General features: G+C 34.4%; 1 protein-coding gene across 5 annotated transcripts in view; it reads left to right on the top strand.

The window, feature by feature from the left end:
- The window catches only part of PCDH7 (protocadherin 7), a 266,137-nt gene that overhangs the window by 43,958 nt on the left and 195,938 nt on the right, over positions 1 to 26,241 (top strand). The window contains exon 2 of one of the 5 annotated variants that reach the window (XM_036381655.2): positions 6,575 to 8,879. The exons of the other annotated variants lie outside the window; for them this stretch is intronic. Coding sequence (XP_036237548.1) covers positions 6,575 to 6,652 — 78 coding nt within the window. The 3' untranslated portion in view covers positions 6,653 to 8,879. Of the gene's footprint in view, positions 1 to 6,574; positions 8,880 to 26,241 lie in introns of those variants that run through there. 5 annotated transcript variants of the gene reach the window in all.

Here is a 26,241-nt window from a genome sequence, read left to right as displayed (position 1 = left end):
TAGGCAATGATTAAAAAAGTCTCCTTTAAAGCAACCAAATATTAATGCCTCTAAAAATAAAATTACAATAAAAAACCCCATATTTGTCATTTACCTCAGCTTTTTTTATATATTAGACACTGAAGTCTTGCCATTCTTAATTGTCTTTCTGTCTTCGTGAGTACAGTGTGATGGCTAGTGAAATTATAAGTACATATAATGCTATGTTTGACGTGTCAAAGGATCAGTAATAGAGAAAACAGATATTTGGCTTCTAGGCAGATTAATTCTGGGACTTGGAATGTATGTCCCCTGTTCAATCAATAAAGTTTATTCTTTTCATCATTGCCTTCAGTAGTAGGGGTAGGCAATGATTTTATATACACTGACAGATAGAGGGAAAATGGGGATTTTGATGCAGAAATATTCTTCATACTTGTCCATGAAGTAAAATATCTCAAACTCCTTTTCAGAGTCTCAACTGCAGAGGTGTCTATCCCATGTAGATACACGAGAATATATATTTTTTTAAATGGAATAATTTATGAGATCAGAAAATTGCAATGAGTGGGAAATGGAAGGAGATGGGAAGTCAGATAGAGAGATGTACAAAGTAGGGGTGTGGTCATCATCAGGATAGAGTGCTCTGACAAATGTCAGCTGAGGTCGACATTAAAGGGATGATTAAAAGAAAACTTTATTAAGCTATAAGAGCAAGGGAGAGAATCAGGGCAATTATTACACTTAGAAGTGAAAGGTCCTTTAGATGTGATAGAGATATACATGGGAAAAACAAAAGCTGGAAGCACCTGAGATGAAAGCAAAACCAGGAGTCTGATGTATGTAAGTCAAGCAAGACCATATAGGTGTCACCACAGAATTCTGAGTGATGCAGAGCAAAGCATGTCATGTCTTCTTTTAAATAAATCTGTTAGGAAAAAAAAAAAAAGGTACTGTTTTGTTGGAGAATAGCAAATACCATATTTATATTTAAGTAGTGGAGAAGATGGAAAAGAAGAGATAAAGGTCTGAAAGTGTGAACTCATCTTTTATCAAACAGTAAAGCAGAGTTTATATGAAAAAAAAAAATTAAGCTACTGACATAAAGAGCAAGGGAAGATAGCATGAAAATTGAAAATGCCTTTACTGCAAAGAGTTCATACAAACCAATCTGATAACTTTCTTTGAAAAGATAACCAATTTTCTAGACAAAGAAAATTTAGTAATCTCCCTCCTGGACTTCAGCAATCAATTGATACTGTGCCACCTGGGAAATTATTTGTGCACCTGAGGAAGATGGGTACTACTAAAGGAATCAAAAAATATGTAAGAAATTCACTTAAATGAGATGACAATTGGTTTTCTTGCAAAGGTAAGCATTATAAGAAGTTACTTGAGTCAAGAATCAGTCTTAAGAATATTTTTGCTATATATTTTAAAGCAAAATGAGTGTAAATGTAATAAGGAGACTTGATTATGGAACAAATAAAATCATTAATTTTTGTGAGAATTAGGTTGTATCAGATGAAAGACTAGAAAATTTTCTAGACTTTAGGAGTTAAGACTTAAAATAAAACAAGAAGAATTTGTAAATTCAGTTAGGAAATATTGTATGGGAGCAGTAGAAAAAAAGAAGAATTTAATAAATTAGGTGAGAGTTACTAGGAGCATTAGTGACACAACAAATTTATTTTTGCAATATAAAGCTGCATCAATTTCGGTGCTGCTGTGAGACAGACATTGTCAGGTCATTTGAGAAGTCATTAATGAGACTGCCTCTGAAAAATTGTTTTGTTATTCTAGTCAATCATTTTCAGGAAGAATTAAGCTTACTTTTAAACATTCAGAAAAAGCTGTTTAATAACCATGGAATATAGACTTAGCTGTGGAAGAGAAGACTAAAAGGGCTTTGCCTATTAGACTTAAGGCTCTGAGAGACGTGCTGTGGCAAGCTAAAATTGGATGGCAGAAGTTGTTACTATCCTCAAGGCACAAATACTTGAAGCTCTTTTGAATCACTCTGTGAACCACTGCTTTGTATATTAGGGTAAACCAAAACTTTTTCTTTAATACACCCAGCTGAAGACTGCAATAGTACATGAGTTCTTTCATAGGCATGCCATATAATCCTGCCCTGAAGGCTTCAGTGCCCATCAGAGGGGTGGAGCAGATGCTAAATATTCCTGCCTCTGATTTTAAGCCACTGCTACATTTACCTCAGAGCCTTGAGAAAGCAAGGGGAAAGAGGAGATGTGATGGTTCTTCATAAATATATTGGGAATAAATATCAGGAAAACTTATTAAACAGTAATATTGTCATAACAGCAAATATATAACACTATATTTTTAGTTTAGAAAGAGAAGAAAAAAAAAGATTTCAGCTCTCTGAGATTGAGGTAACATTAAAATATCTTGATAGTCTTGAAATGGAACTTCATCTGTTCAGAATAATACAATTACACAGATATTTTCCGTCCAGTAAGTTTGTGCATTCCTAAGGAAAGGGAAAAAGAAAACAGCAAGAAAATGTGGGCCATGATTTTAAGGCCCTAGTTCCATAATGATGGCTTAAACTGTTAGTAGCATTATCTATGCCAAGATCAAGCTACGTTCTGTAGGCTGTTTAAGGAGCAGCACAAACTTCTCAGTGTGGTGCAACAGAAGCATCTAAAGATATTGGTACTTGTGCTTCTGTTTTTCTGTGAACCCTTTTTTTCTTGACGTGGCAGTATTGTTCAGTTTTTTAGGAGGCCCAGAGTCTCTGTGGCTTGATTGCAATAAATAACTTAAATAAATCAATTTTATGCTTGTAATGATGGGTTAAGAGGATAATTTTTTGTTCAGTTGGGGGTTTTTTGTTTGTTTGTTTGTTTTTGTTTTGGTAAGAACTAAAAATATTCATTTTGATGAACTTGATTTATATAACATGCAGAAATCAGTAGTCACAGAAAAAATATGACAAATTTAATTTAAATGAGGTGAGGTGAGAATACAATCCAATCATGAGGTGAGAATACAATCCAATCATGTTAAACTGTGTACTAAGTCTAGGTGTGTTGCCCATTAAAACTATTGTCTTTAACTTCTATTTTTAAAAATTTTTATATTCAGGATTATTAAATTTTTATATCAATTTAGACCATATTACAGAGATTTTAGTTATCAAAATCTCTGCACCCCTTTGTGATCATGTGTAGAAATCCTCATTAATTTCTTATTCAGAAAAGAACTGTTCATGGGTTCCATATTGCCTATTTTTTGTCTTATATGTGGCCTTTACATGTGTATACAAATGGCACAGCATAAAAAAAGTGAATATTTTATTTACAGATTAATTTTCTTTTGTCTACTTAAGAATATTAAAATTAGCTTTCCTTATGTAACACATACATTCTAAGGAAATACATTCGGTACAGTTTCTATAGTTCCTCATATCCTATTTTGATTTCTGTCACAAACTGGAAATGAAGCTGCATGTGTATAAGAAGTTTAAAAATAGGTTAGAAGTATCTTGTGAAATGTAACAGGAAATCTACGGAGATATATTTTTATCTGGCATTTTCTGTGGTGGGCAAAAATGAGCATGTTGTGCCTTTCAGTTCCATTCAAGAATGTTGCAGAAACTTGTAATCTGTCACATTTTTAGTCATGTGTGCATGTCAATCAGATGAATATATAATATGTATTGCAATCATAACATATTTACAGACAGAGTTCTAAGAATAAAGTGAAATGAGTGGCAAACCCCCCCCCCCCCACAATAAAACTGTACTTGCAGAAGTTAATAATTTTGAGTTTGCAGCAATATATTATGGCTGGGATCACTACACTCCGGTAAAGTGTGACTTCTCACTTATTTAATGAAAAATAATTACAATTAATGGCAAATATATATATCAATAATGCTAAAAGGTCACTTCCCAATGGCAATGAGTATGTAAGTTAAGGAAAAGGAGAAACAGAAATAAAGATCAATAAATAAATTTCAGGTGGCTTCTACAATAATTTTTATGTACTGCAGCATTCAAATTCTGGAAGCAATTTCCCATTGAAATATTCAGGAAAAATAATTGTAACCTATCAAGAAATTATGTGAAATTATGTCTATGATAAGCAGGTGTACTCAGTGTGTAACAAGATACTTCTAGGCCTATATTTTAGTACTATGAACTGGACTAGTGGAGTGCTGCAAGCATCTTGCTCATGACAACTGAAGTAGTGACTATCAATTCTTCATTTAACTCTGGTGTATGTGCATTTTTGGGAAAGGAAATGGAAGAGGAACAAGACAATTTCATGGAAATTAGCAAGATTCTTCAACTGCTGTAGAAAAATGGGGAAAACAGCAATTTAACAAAAATTTGGGGAGAAAAGAAAATTTTCTAATTATATTCTGTCAATCATGATGTATGGATGCGTCCACTAATGACACAGAGCATGGGAATGTGATTTGGGTGTGAATTTGTCTTCAGTCTAAGTTTGGAGTCCTTCTGTACATATTTCTGAGCATCACTGAGCATTTTGAAGCATTGATTTGTCCCACCTTTGTCTTTAGATTGTCATGTAGTGTGTAGCACTTGAAGTGCAGGTGCAAGCCTTCCATCAGTTTGCTCTCTGTGCCTGCAGTGTGTGCCAAAGATTGGCAGGTGATGCAGACCTTGTGGCTTGTTGGGATGTAAAGCAAAGAGGCACAACAAATTGCACTGTCATCCTTGCTGCATCAGGTGTACTGCAGGTAATATAGACACACACACTCTGAGACTTCCATGATTGCCTGAGGTTTAATGATATAATATATTGCATTTGTGATAAAAAAGTTTCAACATTTTGTCTCATATGCGCCAGGTAATTTGTTTTGCTTATTTAAGATTTTCTCTCATGATTTATGATTTGATTTGTTAATTAAAAAAAAAAAACAAACAACTAGTATCAGTATCTTTCCTACAAGAAAGGTCTAATTATAGAAAGTATAAGTTACATCTATGAGTATTTTTTACCTCAGAAATATTTTATGAATGCACCAGATACTCACCGTTGTGTTTATATTTTGGAGAAAAGTATTTAAAAGACATGTTAATAGACCCCTGTTCATTGCATACTGGACAAGTCTACTATTCCAGTGAATGTACTCTCCTTGAAGTTAGCAAAACTTAATTTTTATATAAATTTGAACAGCTGTTAAGTTAGTAATTTTGAGGTACTCAATGAACTTAAATGAAAGATACAGATAGATCTATAAAAATAGGTAGGTAGGTAGGTAGGTAGGTAGGTAGGTAGGTAGGTAGGTAGGTAGGTAGGTAAGTAGGTAGGTAGGTAGGTAAGTAGGTAGATACATTACCTCTATTTTTATTGAATGTTTTGGGCTATTTAGTGTTCTTGCTGTTTTGTCAAATTAAGTCAGTGTAAATTCAACAAAGAGATTTGTATATAATCTGGTTGGTAATGTTGAAGAATTTTTCTAAGGTGTAAATATATTCCTTCTACAACCAAAAGAGAATGTTTTGCTTGCTTGTCCCAGGTGGCTTCCTGTAAGAAGATCATATTTAGATTGAGGAGCAGACATTATTATTTGAGGACATTTAGGAGTCTTTTATGGATAATGTTCATAGAGGAAAAGATGTTTTATAGAGATGCTTGACATTGGTATCCTACTTTTGTGTAACTTGGTTTTAAATTTACATGTGTGTAACATTTTACAAGAAATGATTCATTAAAATAAGGATGCTGTAGTCAGTGATGTAAAATAAATATAAATTATTAATAATTTAACAGTACTGGAAAAGCTGAAAAGACTGATGAATGCCAAAAAAATGTGTTGTGTAACTACCAAAAATGGGTTAATATTTTTTTTGTGGGTGATCCAATTCCTAGTGATATTTTAAGTCCTTTTTCTGAAGAATATATTGGACAGAAACCTTCACTGTTTATCACTAGATGTGCATGTCTATTTAGTGTCTCATTTTCTTCACAAGCATATTGATCAAAGTGAGTCAAAGGAAGAAGGTTCTTCCACAATTCTCCATTTTTTTTATGTCCACCTCAGAGTAAGATAGTTGATATCTGGCATTTTGAAGAATGTAGATGTTCATAGAACTGTTATTGTACACTGTATGTTGCCCTTCAAATCTGGCTTGCTCACTCAATTTTATCTGGTGGTTGGGTGAGAGAGATGAAGGAAAAGAGGAGTTGCCTGTTTGTTTTCTTGTAAAATTCTCATTTTTTGCGTCTTTCAACTCTGTACTGCACTATTAATCCCATCATTTAATGGAGAAGAGTTATGCTCATCACTGATACCTGAGACAGCTATATTATTTTTTACTCTGTCTGCAGTAACTCTGAGTAAGAAAGGGAAGAATTTATAAATCACTCCAATTTGTCTATAATTTAAAAACAGCCTGCTTCTGGGCATGTCTATATGAAACAGACAGTTCTAACTGTCTTTGCTGCCAAAATAGTTATTCTATGGAATGTGTTTGGATCTAAGGAAGAAAAGAGAAATTTTTTGCTCACTAGTAAGATCCATGGTAGAGGATTAAGTCAGCCAAACCCTACTCACATCCCAGTAAGCAGACATATATTTCTGTATTTTTTGTAGGTGGATACAGTGCAGACCACGCAGCACCCTGGCCATATTGAGGAATCATGTAAAATGAATGTATGTGCTCGTAAGTGAATTATTTATGAACTGACACTCCAACTCTAAGGGATGTTGGATCACAAAATCCATGAACTCTCTTTACTCTTATGTTAAGACTGATTCCCAGGAGGCAGGGTTACTGCAGAACTAAGTGGACCTTTAAAGCAAAGCTATTAGAAAAACAAAACAAAACAAAACATGGTAAAGTATGATAAAAACTGCTTGAAACAAGAAATTCAGATTACATTTTGGATGCATTTGAAGAGACATTAAATGGAGAATGCAAAAAAGCAAGAATCCAAAACAGGAAAACAAATGGTACATAGAAAAGTTTAGTAAGCAGATCTGATGGTAAGTGGAGGAAGAAGATCAAATACCATCTAATTCAAGAGTATGAATAGGATGAAAGAACTCACCCTTTTCTTCTTTGTTCTATCTTTGAAAAGACTGAAATTTGAATAGATGATTTGTTGAATTAGTAACTGGGAGATGAGTGTGAAGAAGGTTGAATTTTCAGTGTTTGAATCAATGAAATATTTGTGGTTTGATTAAAAAAACCAAAAACAAACCCCTGATAATATGCTAGATAAACAAAGAAAAAATATACCTCAGGACTGAAATTCTGGAAATCTAAAAAGAGTCTTAGTATTTGAAAATCTTTGACCTGCTCAGGGATGTGAGGGAGAGTGTGGAAGAGGATTCAAGTCAAGTGTCATATGGTCCTTCAGATTTTGCTGAGAGAAATAGCTCTCAAAGGAAGTTGAGGTAGATACAAAGAAGAAACCAAACATGCTAAATGACTATCAGCAAACAGGGAAATCAACAGCCACTCACACGGTGAACATAGAGTTTGGTTGCTAAAGACAACTGAATTCACTCAGTTAGAGTGCTCCAGACTAGAATAATTGTATCAAGGATTGTACAAATGCCAGTATCAAAATCATGTACACAGAAAAGCTCTAAACCTGCAGTCACTTCTAAGCTATATGCACCACATAAAAACAAAGACTATAGTGCCAATTCCAATTTTATATATGTGTGTGTGTATATATATACACCAATTTTTATATTTATTTTATATATGTATTTGGATATTACTCTATATATCAGCTTATGATTTAGAGAAAGGCTGAATACTTCCTCCTAAATAATTTATTTAGTCATATCCTTCATCGTAAGAAGCAACTAAAAAGGATATTTGAATAATAATTTTCCAACAAGGTTTTTTTCTTAGGAATAAAGCATAACTTCAGCCCATTGAAGTTTGTGGAGTAAATCTGCTATATAGCTGTGTGAGAAAATGACACGATATTCGTAACAAGACTGTATGTTGTGATTTGCCTTCATAGTATGGCTTTTCAACTGTATGAACAAAAATACTGAAAAATACTTTTTCTCTCCTGATTGCTATGTGTTTATGTCTGAATTAGCTCATCCTTTGTGTTTATCCCTTCAAAACTGATAGTCTGCCACTCTTTCCCATTTGGAGTAATTAGTTCTGAGTGGAGGAATTTATGATACAGTACAGGCTTTGACCTCTTTATTGTACTGAGATAAATTATCAAACTTCAAAGTCAGTAGGCTGCTACCACATTGATTTTGTTTCTGTGAACAAAATCAATGAGCAAAATTAAAATAAAAAAATCAATTCTTTAATTTTTGAATTGATTCAGGTTTTCTACACGGACATTGTTTATTTAAACTTGATTGCTAGTCTGGAACTTCAGTAATTCTGCATAAAAGAAATTATTAATAAAATAAACAAAGAAAATTAAAATTAAGACATACAGGAATAAGAAGGAAAAAGATGCAAAAGAGATCAGGAAAAGCACTTGTTTAGGAATATCAATAAAGATTGGTGCCAACATCTTTGTCAAAAAAATCAGCACACAGGTTGCTTCTTTTGCATTTTCTATCCTTTTTCTTTAGCTCAATTGATGCTTAGAAATGGTGTAGGAAATACCTCCAGTCCATGGACCATATGTTGTGAGAGCATTTCAGAGCATTTGCAAATCTTACCTAAAGATGAGAGAAAAAAAGGAAAAACCCACCAAAATATTTAAGATGCAACATTTCACAGAAATAAATACACTATGTATGCAAATATATTTGTGAAATTTTCAGCCTTTTTCTGAATATAGACCTTATCTTAGAAAAAAAATTTCAATGTGGAACATGTCAAGGCATTGTTAAGTACCTCTAAACAGATTCTTATCTCAAATATAACAATTTTATTTCAATAAAATTATTCTTCAACTGGAAATGAAGTCAAAATTGTGTCTTCTGTGTTTGTTGCAATTTCATTCTTCTGTATTTAATTTTCTGGTCAGAAGCAATTGCGAAGAAAGAACCCCTTAAAAAAAAATTGTGGAACTACTCTAATTTTCAGATTTCAGAGAGTTTAGCAGTCAAGCAATTTGTATGGAATAAAAGCACTTTGGTATTGCCTCCTGCTACAACACCACTGAGGAAAGGGCAGCAAAACAGTGGGAGATCAAATGAAGAGTTTTTTCTTCTGTTATATCAACTTGCAAGATACTGGGAGCTTCTGAATTGCAAGGGGTAATATAGCTTTTATGAACTATTTCTTTCCTCTTTGCCTCCTACGGCTGCTTCATTGATGGTTAGTGTCTTTTTTTATGTCAGAATGAGAGAATGAAAGATATTTGTGACAAGTGACATTCTACTTTCTGTTTGCTGTTGTCCTGCTTGGATGAGAGAAAAAATACATCCATCTGACTCTCATTTTCCTATATTTTAGGAAGTGGTTAATTTAGAGCTTTTAAAGACAAATCTGAATTGTCTTATTCATATGACCAGGCCAAATATACCCAGAGCTTTCTGGTATAAGACCACTCTTTTTCCAGTATCACTTTATTTTCAATTGTTTTATACATGAACACTGAAGAACAAGATATGTCAGTAGAAAACTATCAGGCAAGTTGTGATATACAATTTTTTCAGCTAGTTAGATATATTATTAGTAGGAATATTATATGAAATGGCAAAAGAGGATCTCTTTTTCTCTTCTAAATGGTTCTACTTCTGGTGAATGTATATTGTCACAATTTGTAGAGGCACTTTCAGTGATGCCAAACACAATTTTACGTACAAATGGTGCAGTAGAAGTGGTCTTTGTGGTAGTAGTCAGCATGCTAAATATCTGTCAAACCTAGACTAAAGGATTAAATTGAGTAAACTTGCACCACCCAGATCACACTTCAGTCTCAGGGTTAACAACACAATTCAAGTCAAGTAAATTGTTTTTGCAAAGGCTCATAAACAATTTAAAACCTTCACCTGAGATTTCTCAAGCTTATAAAAAAACTCTCTCTCTTCCTACAAGCTTCATATGGACCCATAAGAACAGATTCTTGGATTTACCCACTCAGCATTTAAAAAGACTAGACAATCCATGCTTTAACCCGTTACTCATTTTACTCTTTCAGAGTCATTCAATAGACTGAATTTTGCTGAGCTAGTAAAAGATAGCTTTGTACTCTCAAATGCACCAGCTATATTTAAATTTCCAATGTATACTTAATTATGCATTCTTACAAACTCAGTATTATCTCCCTTTTCATTGGGGAAAAATTAAGCTATTGTGCTTGCAGACATTATATCTGACTTTTGACATTTCATTTAGGGAAAACTATAAATATGTGAAATGCTGTTCCATCTTCTATTTTGTTCTCAATATTTAACAGAATCTACATTAAGAGATGGCAATTATGACAAATGTTTTAAATCCTTTCTCTCACCATGAACATGCCTACAATTTCACTGTTTAGCATTAAGCTCTTTGTTTTTGTTGGAATGTGTTCCTGAAATATCAAGAAGCCACAATTGAATTCTATTCTCCATCATACCCCAGTAGATTGCCATTTCAGCAGTGAGTTTTCCTTTGATCTGCAGTTCCAAGGAATGGCATCTATCACAGGAAACCAGTTTGTTGCCCTTTCTAAGGAATTTATGGTGCTAATGAGGAAGAAAAAAGAAAAGGTTTGTTATGACTCCTGGCAGTTACCACAGAACCCTCAATATTGTTCAGTGGTGGAATTCAAGAAAGACATTAATGTTTCTACATTCAGTTTAAAATTAATTATCTTCCAAATCAGATTAGTTTTCACATTTAAACAGTCTTATTCTAGCCCAGTAACACTATTTTGAATAGCAACTGCCAACCAAGCTAATTAAAATAATTACATTTTTTATTATTTACTTCTATAAATACTATATTTATTTATATATTATCTATTGGAAATATGACAGTGAAAAATGTTCTACAGGAGTTTAATAAACCTGATTATGCTTTAAAGCCTATTTTATCAGGCTTAATTATCTGTTTGTGTTGCGTTTTGCAGAGTTTTTATTCAGGAAAGCAGGATTTTCAATTGGCTTTTGACACAAAATAACCTTTCTTTAAACTGTGAAACTCTGGGCAGACAATTGTTTCTGGATAAAAGGTATCACTTGACTATTGTCTAGAGCAATTTTATTCTAATAAACACAAGCAAAAGAGTGGTATATAAATTAATTAACCTCATAAGAAGTGTGGGCAGAGTTTGATATCATGAATGTCCATCTGCTTTTCCTTTTTACTCTCAGAAGAATGATCATTTTCCTCTGCTATCCAGCCCTGTATTGTGAGAATGGTAGAAGCACACAGGGAGTAAAGATAACTCCAGCCAGTCTCAGCTTTCACCTCCAAGAAGGGAGTTAGCATGTAGCCAGTTGTACTGGCATAATTTTAACAGGTGAATTATGAATATTGTAAACTTTGGCTTCTCACCTATCTGCACGGTGTTACAATCAGTAGGAAGTAGGTATATGTGGGCACTCTTTCATCCAGCCTAAGTTGTCTTTTTCTAATATTCAGGATGAAACCTATTTTGGTGACTCTCTCTGAGAGTCTACAGAGAGACTTAATCTCAGAGGAATTTTATGTGTTCAAGCTCAAAATCTTTCTGCATCTAATGTCAGTCAACATGGAACACTTTTAAGTAGAAATGTCTCAACACACTTGGTTTGTTTTAGCATACATCTAATGATAGAAGTCAGTTTGCATATTTGACTTTACTGAATAACAACACCATATTCATGGAGGGACAGAAAATCAGTCTACCTGTTGAAGGGCTAGAAACCAGAAAATTCAGTCTCTTTTCCTAGATCTGCCCCTAGTACCCACTTCTTTGGGGTTACACCTTTGAAAAGGGTAATTTCATTCTCAGTCAGATAAAATACTTTGATCCATTTTTTGGTGGATTACTTACAAGGTATAGTATTGAGATCCATAGAAATGTCTGCAAAGAGTAGTATGATGTTGTAGAAATCCTTCAATATCTTCCATTTCACTGAAGATGGGAGAACTGTTTTTCAGAGAAAAAAATTTTTTTTTTTTTTCCAAAACATCTACAAACTGCCTCCTGGCCAAAGTGTTTGAAAGAGATATTAATTTTCATCACTAAGTATATGGGACAGTTATATATATATATATATATATATATATATGTTTCAGTGCACTTTTGTCCAAAAATGCTTTGGATTTAACCATACTGCAATTAAGAAAAAAAATTTGCAGGTTACATTTTTTATGCTTAAATATTCTAATATTATTAAAATTTATTATCAAATTTACATTTTATGTTGATTTTGAATATAGATAACACATCTGTTTTTATACAAGTATTTCATGACTGTGAAATATGAATATATTGACATGGTTAGTGGGTAAAGTTTTTCAACAAATTGGAGAAAAGACATGGAAGTAACTAATTCAATAGTATTGTGAAACCATTGATTGTATACTCAGTGTGATAGTGACACAAGGATACATGAGCTTTGTCCTGAGAAACTTACATTATAAAGAGAAAACTAGACAAGCTGTGGAAGATTCAGTGTTTTTCTTGTTGCCTTTATCCTGCTTCCATCCCTCATTTTGAAATACTCCCTGTGGATGGCATTAAAAAGTTGTGAATTAAAGCTCCAGGGAGCCTGAAAGAAGCAGCTATAGGCAGTGTTGTGGAATAAAAAGGGTAGACTTCCTGATGCAATTAGTCAGGTGTTTCCTATGCGTGACAAAGAGTTTATAGTGCAAAGAAGATGGTGAAAGAAGATTGAAAATTGTACAGTTACATGTGGCTGTAAAATTGATGTCATGTCGTGACACCATGTCATTCTCAGTTTCTTTTTCAAATGCTTAAAAGTATGTGAATTCTGAGGATCTTGCAGAGATAAGGAGTTGATAATTGCTGGTCACCTGTTGAGTTTGGTTTTTGATCTTTCAGGGAAAATCAGTTTAAATATTTCTATTAATCTGACTATAGCTCTTGAGCAAAGCTTGTGCCTTTCTCATGTACAGACATTGGATCATTCCTAAAGTACTTGAATGAATGCAGGGAGCTAAACCTAATAAAATCTCTAGATGTAGCCTCCAGTTTTCCTTTATTTTTTCTACATTGATGATGTTGATTTCTGGCATTAATATTAAAATAGTGAAAAGGTAAAGACATAGGGGCAGTACTAATAAACTGTTTTTAAATTTTTAATGTCCCATTTAAAAAATAAATTTAATTTTCCAATATAGCATTAGATTTTAAATATGACACAATTTCATTTTGTACTGTGTTGTGGAGCTCTTCTTTGCAGTGTTCTGCACTTTGCTTTTAATCATTCTCACTGAAATTAGAACTGTCAGTGAGAAGAACCAGACAGATTTTGATTTCACTTGAAAAGTTATTTTGGATAGATAACTTTTGAAAAATGCATACTATTTTTATACACGTCTTTAGGGTGATTTTTTATATTAATTTTTTTGTACTTTTGGTTGAGTTTGTGGCTTATTTTAATACATGTCAATGAAAAAAATGCTTTCAGAAAAATAGGATTTATAACTATGGGAGGTCAGACAGTAATGTCAGAATCTCTGCTTTACAGAATTCATTACTGTAAGTAATGATATAAGATGATACATTAGCAAGTCTTGAAACAAGGCAGAAGATTTTTGAACTGCCATTTAGTCCATTAACTTTCTAGAATCCCCTTGATATTTTTTTTTAGATTTCTGCTTATATATAATACATGCATACAACAGGACATATTTCTGTCTTATTGCCTACTTCAGTAGAGGTTGCAATTTTATCATGAGCTCTATTTATTTCAAATGAATTATCTGTTTACTACATAGAACTGGGAAGTGGGAATTGGGGAACTTATTTATGATACTGACCTACTATCCTGGGATGAAAGAAGCCACCTTAGATCTCTGTGCCTTGACTGTCTGGTGTATTAAATACTTGTAGGACAGCTTACATTACAGTACATGGTAAGAATTGCTTAAGTAAATTCTATCCATAATACATGAGTGTCAATGGGAATTTGCTGATTTATGCCCTACCATAAAATTTAGGGAAACTCTTCACCTCCACATGTGCAGTGTTTTTATATGTTGAAGTTAAAAAATTAGAATCATGAGGCCTGGCATAATGATTTCAGCTTTGCCATTGTCATAATAATAATTTTTTCTCCTATTAATATGGTGAGAAAAAAAAAGCAGAGAATTATCCTTAAAATATAACCATTTCATTTTTTGCATAATTCATTGGAAGTATACTAAAACATTTCTCTTACAGTGCATCAACTCTGCTGGATTTGTGGTGTTCTGGCCATGTTGAACTGCACCAGGAGAGACTTATAATGACTATTATAGTTCATGTAGGAAATAGTGTTGAGTTTTCAAAAATCTTTCCTATTACTTACTCCAGTGATTAACTCTTTGAAACAGTATGACCCTTAAGAGTAACTGCCAGACAGATGGGCAGATGGTTATTCACATCTTGCAATTACCAGTGTGAATTCAGCCAGGTGTCAGGTAGGAAGATTCTGGACATCTGTATCATCTCTCTGGCTTATTCATCTGTCTCTCAGGGACTGTACAGGTGCACTAGCTGCTTCCCTGCATGCCATAACCAGGAAAGATATGGCAATTGGAATTCTTGTCCCCAGACATGGATTTCAAGGGATGGAACAAAACTGGATTCATAACTCACTGTGTGAACTTCATGATTTTTTGCACACCAACAGACTTTATGTCGCACATATCTAATACCTCAGTACATATCCAAACTTTCATAATACTTTGCAGAACTTCATTTTAGGACAGAATATAAATATGGCAAATCTCTATTTTTAGGAAAAAGTAGAGTGAATAATGTTACCTGAAGAAATACTCCTATTTTAAAAAAATGGAAGATTAAATTATCACTAGATCTTTTGATACTTAGCTCTGCAATCCACTGAAATTCTGCTGAAGAGTTTTGTACTTTGTGTGGATGGAATGGTTGCCAATCATTCTTCCCTCATCTATTATCTTATTCAAATTAATACTGGTAAGCTTGAAAAATCATAAGTAGCTTTAGCCACTCTGTAATCTGCTTTTAATAGAAATAGGAATGGAATACAGTCCATATGGTAACCTGGATGATCTATCTTGAATTATTTCTGGGATAAGATCAAATACATACCTGAGTTTTGGTTACATACCCAATCTCAAATTATTTTCATTAAAAAATAAAATCTCCTTTAAATACACTTAGGCTGAGGCCATCTGTTAATTTCATAAACCCTGGCCTCATCCTAAGTTTTTTATACCGAATAAACCATTCCTACACTACCTTACCATGGAGGTGAATATCAGAGGAGGAAATTGTGAGGTGAGCTTGGAGTGCTGCATACCAGACTGAAAGGATGAACAGCATTTGACTTTTAAAAGACTTCTGACTCAAGCCAGTAAAAGGAAAATGCAATTCAGTGACTTCAGGAGGGTTTGAATCAGGATTTATTGTGGTAAACTGTCAAATTGTCTGATGTTATATATGAGTAGGTGAGGATAAACAGCATGCTACTTCATAGAAAAGACTTCCAAATAAGGGTATCAACCTACTATAGAATAATAAAATATTTTGTATTTTTACTAAGTGATGGGTTTCTGTTAATTGAAATTGTAGGTGATTTCAAAGTGAGAGAGAAAAAAGGGATTTTTTTAAAAAAAATCTAATATTAACCCCCTCTTGGGGTTTCAGACTTGTGTTTAAAACAATAGTCCTATGTTCCTGTTTCTGAACTAGTCATTAAGAATATACAGCAGAGAAATCATAATTTTGACTTCCCTTTATAATTATGGATCCATATCTGTATTACACTGTCAAGAGACTACTACAGCTGTTTAAAAAGAAGCCTTGCTTCAGCAGTGAGAAAGCTGCATATCATGTATTAAAGCTAACAGGAAGCATGCAAACCTTAAAATTATTTATCACCAGGGTGGTGTTGGGGCACTTCTAAACCAGAGGGTTCCAATCAAGCTGTGTGAAGTCTGCAGTGATACAAAGGAACATTTTTCTGATTCTCTGAAGGTGCCATGGGTTCAAAGTTTGCTTTTGCATTTCAATGGCAATATGAAATGCTGTGAAAATACAGAATCTTAATATGTATAAAAATTCCTCACATTATTTTTTTTATCTTGTAGACTCCAGACAGTTTAAAATACAAGAAGTAATTACATTTCCTTAAACTGTTTTATTAAAGTTGATTGATTTCCCAGAGATATTGCTACCTGTCACTGAGAGCTGTTGCTGTGACAATTGTTTATTGTGGTGTAACAATAGCATCACATTCCTTAGAGTAATATGTGAGAATTGGATAACATAATGGACTTCCAGGGCCTTTGTGAAACACCATTTTTTTCTTTTGCTGATTTTGTATTAAATAAGTACCAGCCTGTGTTTGTGGGTTAATATATGCATACCATTTGGAATGTACTTAGTGACATTATGTAATTCACAGATGTTTTATTATTCATAGTACTGTGCATTCATAGATCTCTGTAGTCACTATTGTGCAAAAAATCTAATGAGGGAGAGTCTGTGTGTGTTTTGCTGCTTCTTTAGTCTTTTAAAATTCTCATTCACTCATTCACAAACAGAGGGATGTGGTATCCTTTCCTGCATTTTGACTCATAGCATGGAAAGGATTAAAAATATGGATTTCTTTTGTGCATGTTTATTTCCCATTGTAAAGATACAGGGTAAGACACAAAATATCCCAAGATCTTATCTTTCCACTGTAATTGTATTGTACTGTAATATATCCCTTTGAGAGGAGGTGGTTAGTCTAAAGTATTAGATAAGAATTTTATGTACACTTTTTATAGGCGTAAATGAAATCATACTGTTACAGACAGAAGTGAACTAAAGAAAAATGAGAAAGCTCCTCGGTTTCTGTTGTTGTTATCTTAAATCATATTAGAAATGCTTTCTCCAGCTGGTTTACCAGTTCACTTTCCTTGATTTCATCATCTGATCAGCACCAGACCACTAGCTGATGAAAGTCCTTGTTTTACTGATTGCAGTGGCATTAATCATTTTCTATTAATAAAAACCCATAGTCTCTCAGTGCAGTAGTTCTGCTGAAGAACTAATAAATCATAAGAATTAAATGATCTTCAAAAATCCTTACTGGAATCAGAATTTTTATTTAGAATTTTGATACCCCCTTTTTTAAAACCTCTTTCGTTGTTTTCTTTTAAGTTTTCTCTTTTTTTTTTTCCCTGTGACTAATGCATTCTTTGTCACACAATTTTGAACCAGCTTTTATCTTTATCCCTGCTTGGTTGGACTTTTTGGATGGTGCAACCATAAACCCTTAAATTGTTTTTTTTTTCTATCACCATATTTATCATTATTTTATTGCATGTTATAATATCCTTTTAAATATTACAATAAAATGTAGTAATTCACTCGGTAAAAAATTATTCTCACTTAAACATTCAGTTCTTTAGATTTAGTTTGTGTGTTTTTTACATACAATGGAAAGTTCTTGGGATTGTGTTTTTTCCTTTCTTTCCTCTTTCTCCATGGGGAATTATTCTTCCCTGGGAATGCTTTTGGTGAAAATTGAATCTCCCTGTGCTTAAGTTCCCTGGTGTACAGGTCTGTCATCTCTGACTACCTGACTTTGTGGAAAAGAAAGTTGTAGTCCTATGTAGTTTAACCTATCTCTCACTAATATCTTGCAGGAAAAACAAACCAATTTGCAATGTTCCAGCTTTCTTTGTTGGGCTAGTGATAGCCTTGCCTTCACAGAGTCTCCGATCAGTATTAGGGAAGTAAATACCTTGAATAAAAAAATCTGGCACTTTTGTAAATGCAGTACTTTTCCACTTAAAGTGTTTTGAAACTATGTTTTCGATTTATTTAATATTCAGTCATTCACTTTGAAGTTCTATTCATTTATATACCACTGCAGTAAATACACATGTAAAGCCCTTTAGAGCAAAACATAAACTTCAGTCAAAATGCTGATAAGGAGAGTGCTGACAAACCCCAAGAACACAAAGACTAATGTAAAATCTGAGGCAGAGATGGAAAAGTTGAGTTTCTGTCACATTTAAGAGTTAGTGTAAGAAGGCATTAGGAAAGTGATTTTTTTTTTAAATCACCCATGTCCAGTGATTTTTATTAATGTGAAATATGCTCCTGAAAACATCCTTCGTTCTGTGCTACTATTCTGGCTTCCCATAACTGTGTTAGTGATTGGAAAGCTGCACTCTTCATTCTGGATGAAGTTACAATATTCCAACTTGGTTTTCAGAGCTGTGTCCTCTTTGTAGCATTTTCTAATACAACTTTGATAATGGGATGGTTGGGGTCCAAAGCCCCACTTTGAAGTCTAGCAGTGGTCCATGTTTAAAATTTTTAGGACAGAATTTGCTGAACTTGCTGTTCTTGCTGAACAGAAGGGGCAGAAAACATAAAGCATTGACTGTTCATTTTGATTTGACTTGCAAAATTTTTGGAATGTCATATGAATGATGTTTTGGCAAAATAGCTTATATAAGGTCCCCCAAATGGTGAAAAAGGCCTTTTTTGGAGCTCCAATGGGTATCTCAGAACTCCTCCTGAAAGCAGGCAATTCAATTGATTCTAGCTGTGTGCTCTGCTTCAGTTTTTGTTGGCTTTGTGAAGAGTAATGGATTAAGGTTTTTAATGGTTTAGTATCTAAACTTGAGAAGCAACTGAAAATATTTGATTAATTCCTACTATACACAAGAATATATTGTCTTTTCTTTGTGGACACTTGGAATTTTCTAGCTGTTTAGTTCACTCCCCCTCATATCAGAGTTGGAAACTGGACGTTGCTAATCTTACTCAGGCAGATTGATACTATCTTCACATTGTACAAGGGCACCAAGTAAATTTCCAGTCATGGAAATCATATTATCATACACAGGAGCAACACAGGAGTTGGATTCTGTCTCTGGTTCTTTGTCAGCGTGATAGCAATTTCCAGATTCAGATCTGATGAATATAAATGGACAAGAATATGTATTCTACACAATGTATAAAGCAAAATGCTCAGGGCAAACTAGCTGCTGTTTGGTTTTATGTGGAAGAAAATATAAAAACCAGCAGTTAGTTTCTGCCTGTGTTTGTCCCTCTAGAATTTCTTCTTCATTCTCTAAGATCACCTATTGGAGACAGTCTGGATTTTTCTGTTTCAGATTTTTGGTTTTATATATGTAGAGAACACTGCAAGGAGGGAATACAAAGAGAAGGATGAGATAGCTGATATCTTGAAACAGGACTGCTCACTGTAATGTCACAGATAGGTGGAAAAATACAAATAATGAACAAAGCTCAACACAGAGTTCTCTAAAATGAATATTTTTGTCTTTTGTAACTAGGTTCCAGCTACAGAATCGCAGAATCACAGAATGGTTAGGGTTGTGAGTGACCTCTGGAGATCACAGGGTCACTTAGAGCAGGCTACACAGTAACTCATCCAGGTGGGTTTTGAATATCTCCAGAGAGGGAGATTGCATGACCTCCCTGGGCAGCCTGTTCCAGTGCTCTGCCACCCTCAGTGTAAAGCAGGTCTTCCTTCTGTTGAGATGGAACAACTTGTGTTTCATTTTATGACCATTGCTTCTTGTCCTTTCACTGGCACCACTGAAAAGAGTCTGGCACCATCCTCTTGATACACAACTTAAAAATATTTGTATTTATTGATGAGGTCCCCTCTCAGTCTTCTCTTCTGTAGACTAAACAGGCACAGTTCCTGCTGTCTATCCTCTTAGGAGAGATACTCCAGACCCCTCATCACCCTTGTGGTCTCTGCTGGACCCTCGCCAGTAACAATTTGTCTTTCTTGGACTGTGGAGATCAGAATTGAGGCCAACACTTCAGATGCAGCCTGTAGGACAGAGAGGGAGGATAATATCCCTAGGCTTGCTGGCCACACTCTTCCTGATGTACCTCGGGATTGGCTCTCCTGGCTGCAATGGCCTTGCCAGCTCACAGTGACCTTGTCATCCACCAAAACTCTTGGGTTCTTCTCTGCAGACCTGCTCTTTAGTAGATGTCCCCTAAACTGTGCTGGCACTTGGGATCATTCATCCCCAGGTTCAGGACCCTATGCTTGCTTTTGTTGCACTTCAGTAAGTTTCTCCCCAGCCAATCCTCCAGCCGTTCAAGCTCCTGCTGAAGAGCAGCGCAGTCTCCAGGTGTATCAGCTACTCCCCCCCATTTTGTATCATCAGCAAGCTTGCTTAGGCTACACCTATTTAGTCCAGGTTGCTGATAAACAAGCTGAATAAGGCTGGACACAGTACTGATCCCTGGGGAACAATGCTGGTTATGGGTCTCCAGATGAATTCTATTTCACTGATCATGACTCTCTGAGCTCTGCCATTCAGCCAATAATAACATTTAAATGGAGAATGCTGAAAGAAACTTACCTGATTTGAAATAAATTAGATCCTTTATATAAATATTCCATTCACTTTCATGTTTGAGAGGGGAAGCTGGAAAGACCCTCTTCTCTGGTGCAAAACCAATCAAAACACAATGGAGGTTTAAAAACTAAGCACAAAAGATTTTATTCATTTTCATATAACAAAATTTTAATATGTGTTACATTAAAAATCTAAGACAGTAAATGCCCTGAAAGTGAGCACAAAGCTAGAATTCCTTGACTGCTCTTCACTGCTGATGCTACACATTGCAGGAGGACAATTTTGTTGTACTTCCAATTAAGGTGCTGGGAAGAAGCCCAAAACTTGAGTAGAATGAATAAGAGATTGCTACATTTTGGTATAATACATTTATCCTAATATAGAAACAGAAGCTTTAAGTAAATTATTTGTTTAGGGAGATGTTTGGGGAGATAAAATATTCTATAGATTTATGACTTGCCTAATGGTCTCTTTTCAATTACTTAGTGTCCTTATTTGTCTGAGGCTAGAAACACCATTCTCTTCACTGCCAAGGCAGGCAATCTCTAATGTGTTCATATTTTTAATCCTGAACTACTTCTTGTCCTTAATCCATAGAGGGGCTTCATCCTCTTAACATGAGAAGTTTTCGTCTTTCAGGAGTTCCTGTCTCAATAAAGCAGTTGAATCTATTTTGTAAGAACTATCTAAGAACTTTTGTCTGTTTTTGCTTCCCCAAAAGGGCTAGGATATTTCTAAAGGTCCAGAGAACTACTAGGTATCTAGTATGGTTGTATCTCAGAGCTGCTGCTTTAGGTTTTTGGGGGCTTTTTTCTCCCCCTTGGGGCTGGTTTTGATGAAGATTGTCTGCTGAAGCTCTTCAGGAAAGAACGGCAAAACCCAACCAAATTCTAAAAAAGTCATAACTGTCATGAAATATGTATTTGGTTAAAATAAGAGAGCCATGCAGTGTTCAATCAATGTACATAATTAAAATCTGCTGTTATTAATATTGTATTTATTATCATACTATTATTCAAGTATTATCAATAATACTTTAATTATAATTTCTGTGTTTGTCAGACTAGTACATATACTTGCAGAATGTAACTTAAAGGTTTGCTTACTGTCTTTCATGTTTTTTGGGGAATGAATTCCAGCCTATAAATCTAAATGTATTATACAAAATGTGATGTATGAGGGATAAGGGGATGAAGCCCCTTTAGTGTGCACTTACATATGAGTAGAAGAAAAAAGCAGAAAAGAACTAAGGAGGACTTGATTTACGTGAACTAGGTATAAGAAAATTAAAACTCATTGATGCAAATTCTGCAAACGTTTCATACTTAATTCTGCCAGTGTTTGTTATGTTTGTCTGTGATTTCTACCCACAAGACAAAGGTAAAGCAGCTGTTCTAATTGTTATGAATAATTTAGCTTTTTTGTTTCAAAAGCACTGATATTTGTTCTTTAGGGAAAAAAAAAAGAAAAAATGTACTTTAAAAGAAATGGTAAGCAGAATACTTTCATAGCCCTTATGATGAAATATTCTCTGTTTGTTGCCCATATGACAGCTCTGGCAATATTATAAATCTTTCTAACCTTCCTCTTCCAACTTAGCTATACTCGTGAGGATTGTTGAGGGCAACTTAAGCATAAAGAAAACAAAGATGCTAAGACATAAAACAAATATGACAACTAGCATTTTTAACCTGTGTGGATTTGGAAAGGATTTATACTGTAAATCAAAGGGTAATTTCTTTGTGCCTCTCTGATGTTTAAGAAATTCACCTATATTTTTTTTCTCAGTACCAAGATTGTTCTATTCTGTTTCTTAACTTTTATGTTCTAAATGCACGGATAAGTTGGTTATTTAAGAAATTAAAAATATTCTCCATGTTCACACATATTGGTTCTCAAAGTATTTGGCAATTAGATTTATGTGCTAGTGTAGCAATGCAGAAGAATCTCAGTCTCATGACTTTCATTATGGAGCATCAGAGAAAGCGATGGAAATAGCATATAAGCTCCTGGCAGCTGGGAGTAGTCACCCTTTCTTTGCATTTAACTGCAGCCATACTGGTGGGCCTCTAAGGATGCTTAAATCATCCTTTATGAATTGGTGCTGGAATTATAGAAATTAGAAATAGAAAAAAGTAAAAAAAAATAGGAATTTTTTGGTCGTAGGAGGCAAAGAAGTCTTTAAATACCTACAGGAACAAAGTGAAATAGAACTTGAAGAAAGAAACTATCCTCCACATCCCCATGATGAGGCAAAATAAAGAAATAAATGCACCAATAAATAAGTTGATAAAGGTGTATAATGTGACTAAAAAAAAGTATTTTTCTTATATAGTATTTAAATGACTTTGCAAAGGAAAAAAGTCACATTAACTGGTAATGAAATGGGACAAGGGCAGTCCTGCTGTCAGAGCCCAGTATCATCCCCTTTCAGTTTTTAGTTTATTGCTTGCTGTTCAGGATTTGTTTACTTTGGATTTTAAAATTAAATTAATGAGTAACAGTAAATGATTAGGTGTTATTTTTGGTCAGAATAATAAAAGTGAAGTAGGAAACAGCCTCCTATATGATGATGCAAGCACAAACCAAGGAACAGGAAAAGGCTTCAAAGGGCCTGTAACTCATGGAGCAAAGGAAGCAGTGTATTTGTTGATGCTTCTCCTTAGCCCACAGAAACTCTTCTGTATGTATACCTCATAATTAGGGCTTCATGTGCCTGCGGGGAGGGTACACAGCCAGGGAGCAGCCTTTATGCACAGCATGCTATCCTAGCAACCTGATAGATTTCCAGCAGAAATTTGTGTGGGAGTTAATGCTGATCTTTGCAGAGTTAACCCATTTTTGGAGAGAGAACTATGCACAGCTGTTATGGACTAGTCAGTATTGTTTGCCTTCTGAAATCTATAGGAGAGAAGTACTTCGCATGTTCATATTTGGATATGCACCTGGGATTTCCTCACTCATTTGTGAATTCCTTTGTGAAGAGTAATGTGGCATCAGCCACATAGGACTATGCTCACTAACTATGCTCTTGACGTCTCTTAGGTTTGGCATTTATTTGTCACCTAAGCATGATACGAGTTTTGAGTCTGTATTTTGCTCAGTTATACTGGAATAACCTTTTTAAAAGTGAAATTGCCATCTGAAGCTGAGCTCTGTCAGTCTGAGCCAGAGCCCTAGGACCAATATAGGAGAAAATGTAAATGAATACACAAATGAGTGAGAAAGGGATGAGGAGAGGAATTGTGTTTTGCTGAGAATTCCAACATCAATAGATCTTTGGGACCACAATATTTATATCTTTTGTTCTTGCACTTTCCTCAGGTCAGAGCTAGAAAACATTACTACTACAGAGTGAATAGCATATATGTGTCTTGTGGCTGTGTTAATTTCATGTAGTATTTTAAGAGCATAGAGAGGAATATCTCTTTTGGGTGTGCAGAGAGTGGGAAGTTGCCTAATGGTCAAGAGTGAAAGAGTAAGGCTGAGGAAGAGACAGATTTCTGAAGCTCTGACAGGCTGTAGGGACTATTTTCAGCTTGTATAATTGAATTTTGAACCACTGGAAGAAGAATTTATGTGCACAGTTTCTGCTGCTTTCCATCAGCAGAGCAAAACTTTACTGCATCACAGTCTACCTAATGATCTGATATCCTCATTTCTCAGCAGAAAAAGGAGATGTGTGTCACAGTAAGTGTATGTTTGCATAAAGTCTCAACGACATTAAGCTGTGAAAATTCTGATTTTAGCTGTCAATTTTATTGTTATGGTAACGAAGAGACTTTCACCTTCCATATTCAAGCGCAAAGCTAAGAGAGTCACATACAACAGGGAGCTAAGATTCCAGCTTTGTTAAACTTCAATGAGTTTATTAGAAGTAAAATGTAGAGCCTCTCACTGAACGTTTCATCTTTCCTGCTATTAGCATGTAAAATCTTAAAATGCTGTCAGTGCATTCCTGTTAGGACTGCTGCATGGTTTCCTTGGATTTACTACTCTTATTTAAGGGAAAATTGTTGAAGAAAATTTGACCTGATATCCTCTTCTATTTTTACTGAAAAAAATTGAAATCAGTTTATACATTAAGCTTTTTCAGAGTTCCAAACCCTTTTTGTCTGGTAATTGACTTTCTAGTATTAGTTAAAATATCTGGGCAGAAAAGTAAAACTTGAATAAGTCGAAGGGAAGTAGACTAGTCTGTAAGAAGTTTTCTGTACATCTTCCTCATGTCCTTGGGATACCCAACTCTTCTCCTCACACAAGAATTACAGAGGTGTCCACATAACTGATGTGTAAAGGACTGCTTATTTGGTCAAAACCAAAATGAAGCAGAGGATGAAGAGTCCTTGTGATGTACCAGTCTGACAAAATGTATATCCATTGCACTTACAGAAATCAAAGGTATTCTGTCTCTACTGCTGCACTGGAAAAGAGGTAGTTCTAGATCACTTTAAGCCAAGAATGCTGTAAGCAGCACTGTAGAATTTCAGTTGTTTTATAGAACATTAACCACAGTTTTATTTTACCCACATGGAAGTGTGGGATTGGTCTGAACTATTACAATCAGCTTATAGATAAATACATCTTTTTTTATTATCTAGTTCCCTATCAGTCTTTCTACCCAGTTTGAAATTTTTTGTTGATACCTACTATAGTGTTTAATGAACACTACTATATATTTTATCATTTTCCACAATAAAATTGATAGCTTTATTGAAATCCTTCCTAGAACTGAAGAACCACTCACTGGAATAGCAAGATGGAAAGTTTTGCAAGGTTTTCTGAAGATGTCTGTCTGGATTTTCTGGATCCATTGTGGAGTATTTGTCAAATTCGTAAAAATACCTTCTCACTTGGGCTACCCTACAAAGGAATTATAAAATTAAGTTTTTATTTTGCACCTTAAATTCTTTAAATTAGAATTCAAAGTGATATTTTTGTCTTTTAAATTTGAAACTTCCATGAATAGGTTCTAAATCAATTGTATACTAGAAGAGGGAGGCCTTTTATGTGGTATTCATCAGCTGTTATTCTTGCTCAAAACACTAATGAATAAGAATGTAATCACTACTATTTAGACCAGTTCTGGCCCCTTGAAAACAACACATTAAAATAAAAATGCTTCATCTCATACCTGGATAAGTTCACCAGGCATTTAACATAGAAGATACAATTAATGTTTTTCCTCTTCATCATGATTTATACAACTGTTAAAATGAATTTCCCTTTTTTCAAAATTAGGACAGGTATCTTAATAATATAAAGTTAATTCTATATGTTTCTGAACTGGACACCTATATGTTTGTTCACATTAGGCTTAAAGTCTTCCATGCTCACAGTAATTCAAATATACAAGGGGAAATTTTTACTATTTGGCAAAGAGGGTCTAGCAGCCCTAAATCTCTTCTGGCTCAAAATTTATGCTGGTATGATATCAGAATATATCATATATTGTATGACCCCAAACTGAATTATTCCTCATATATTCTGTCATTACAGCCATATTTTCACCAGAGTTGTTCCACTTCTCATATATATATATACTTTGGAAATACTGCTTTACCTCTTTCCTGTTTCATACTATCTTAAGAATTTGATTTCTGAATCCACATTTTGACAAAAGCTTTCTGTACTCCACAAACATCAGTAATAACCACTAAAATTCATTAATTACAACTATGGAAATGGCAGCTGGATGCTCGTGCTTTTCAACTGATTCCCATTCAAATTCCAAATATTTTAAAAGCTTTTCAAACATTCATCTATCTTAATTTGCTTTGCTTCTCATCCAGTTCCTTCACCACCTGCCCCATCCTTCCTACAATCATGCCTGCTG

The sequence above is a fragment of the Molothrus ater genome, chromosome 4, assembly GCF_012460135.2.
Source record: "Molothrus ater isolate BHLD 08-10-18 breed brown headed cowbird chromosome 4, BPBGC_Mater_1.1, whole genome shotgun sequence".
Taxonomy (NCBI): Eukaryota; Metazoa; Chordata; class Aves; order Passeriformes; family Icteridae; genus Molothrus; species Molothrus ater.
This window is presented reverse-complemented; position numbering and strand designations above follow the sequence as displayed.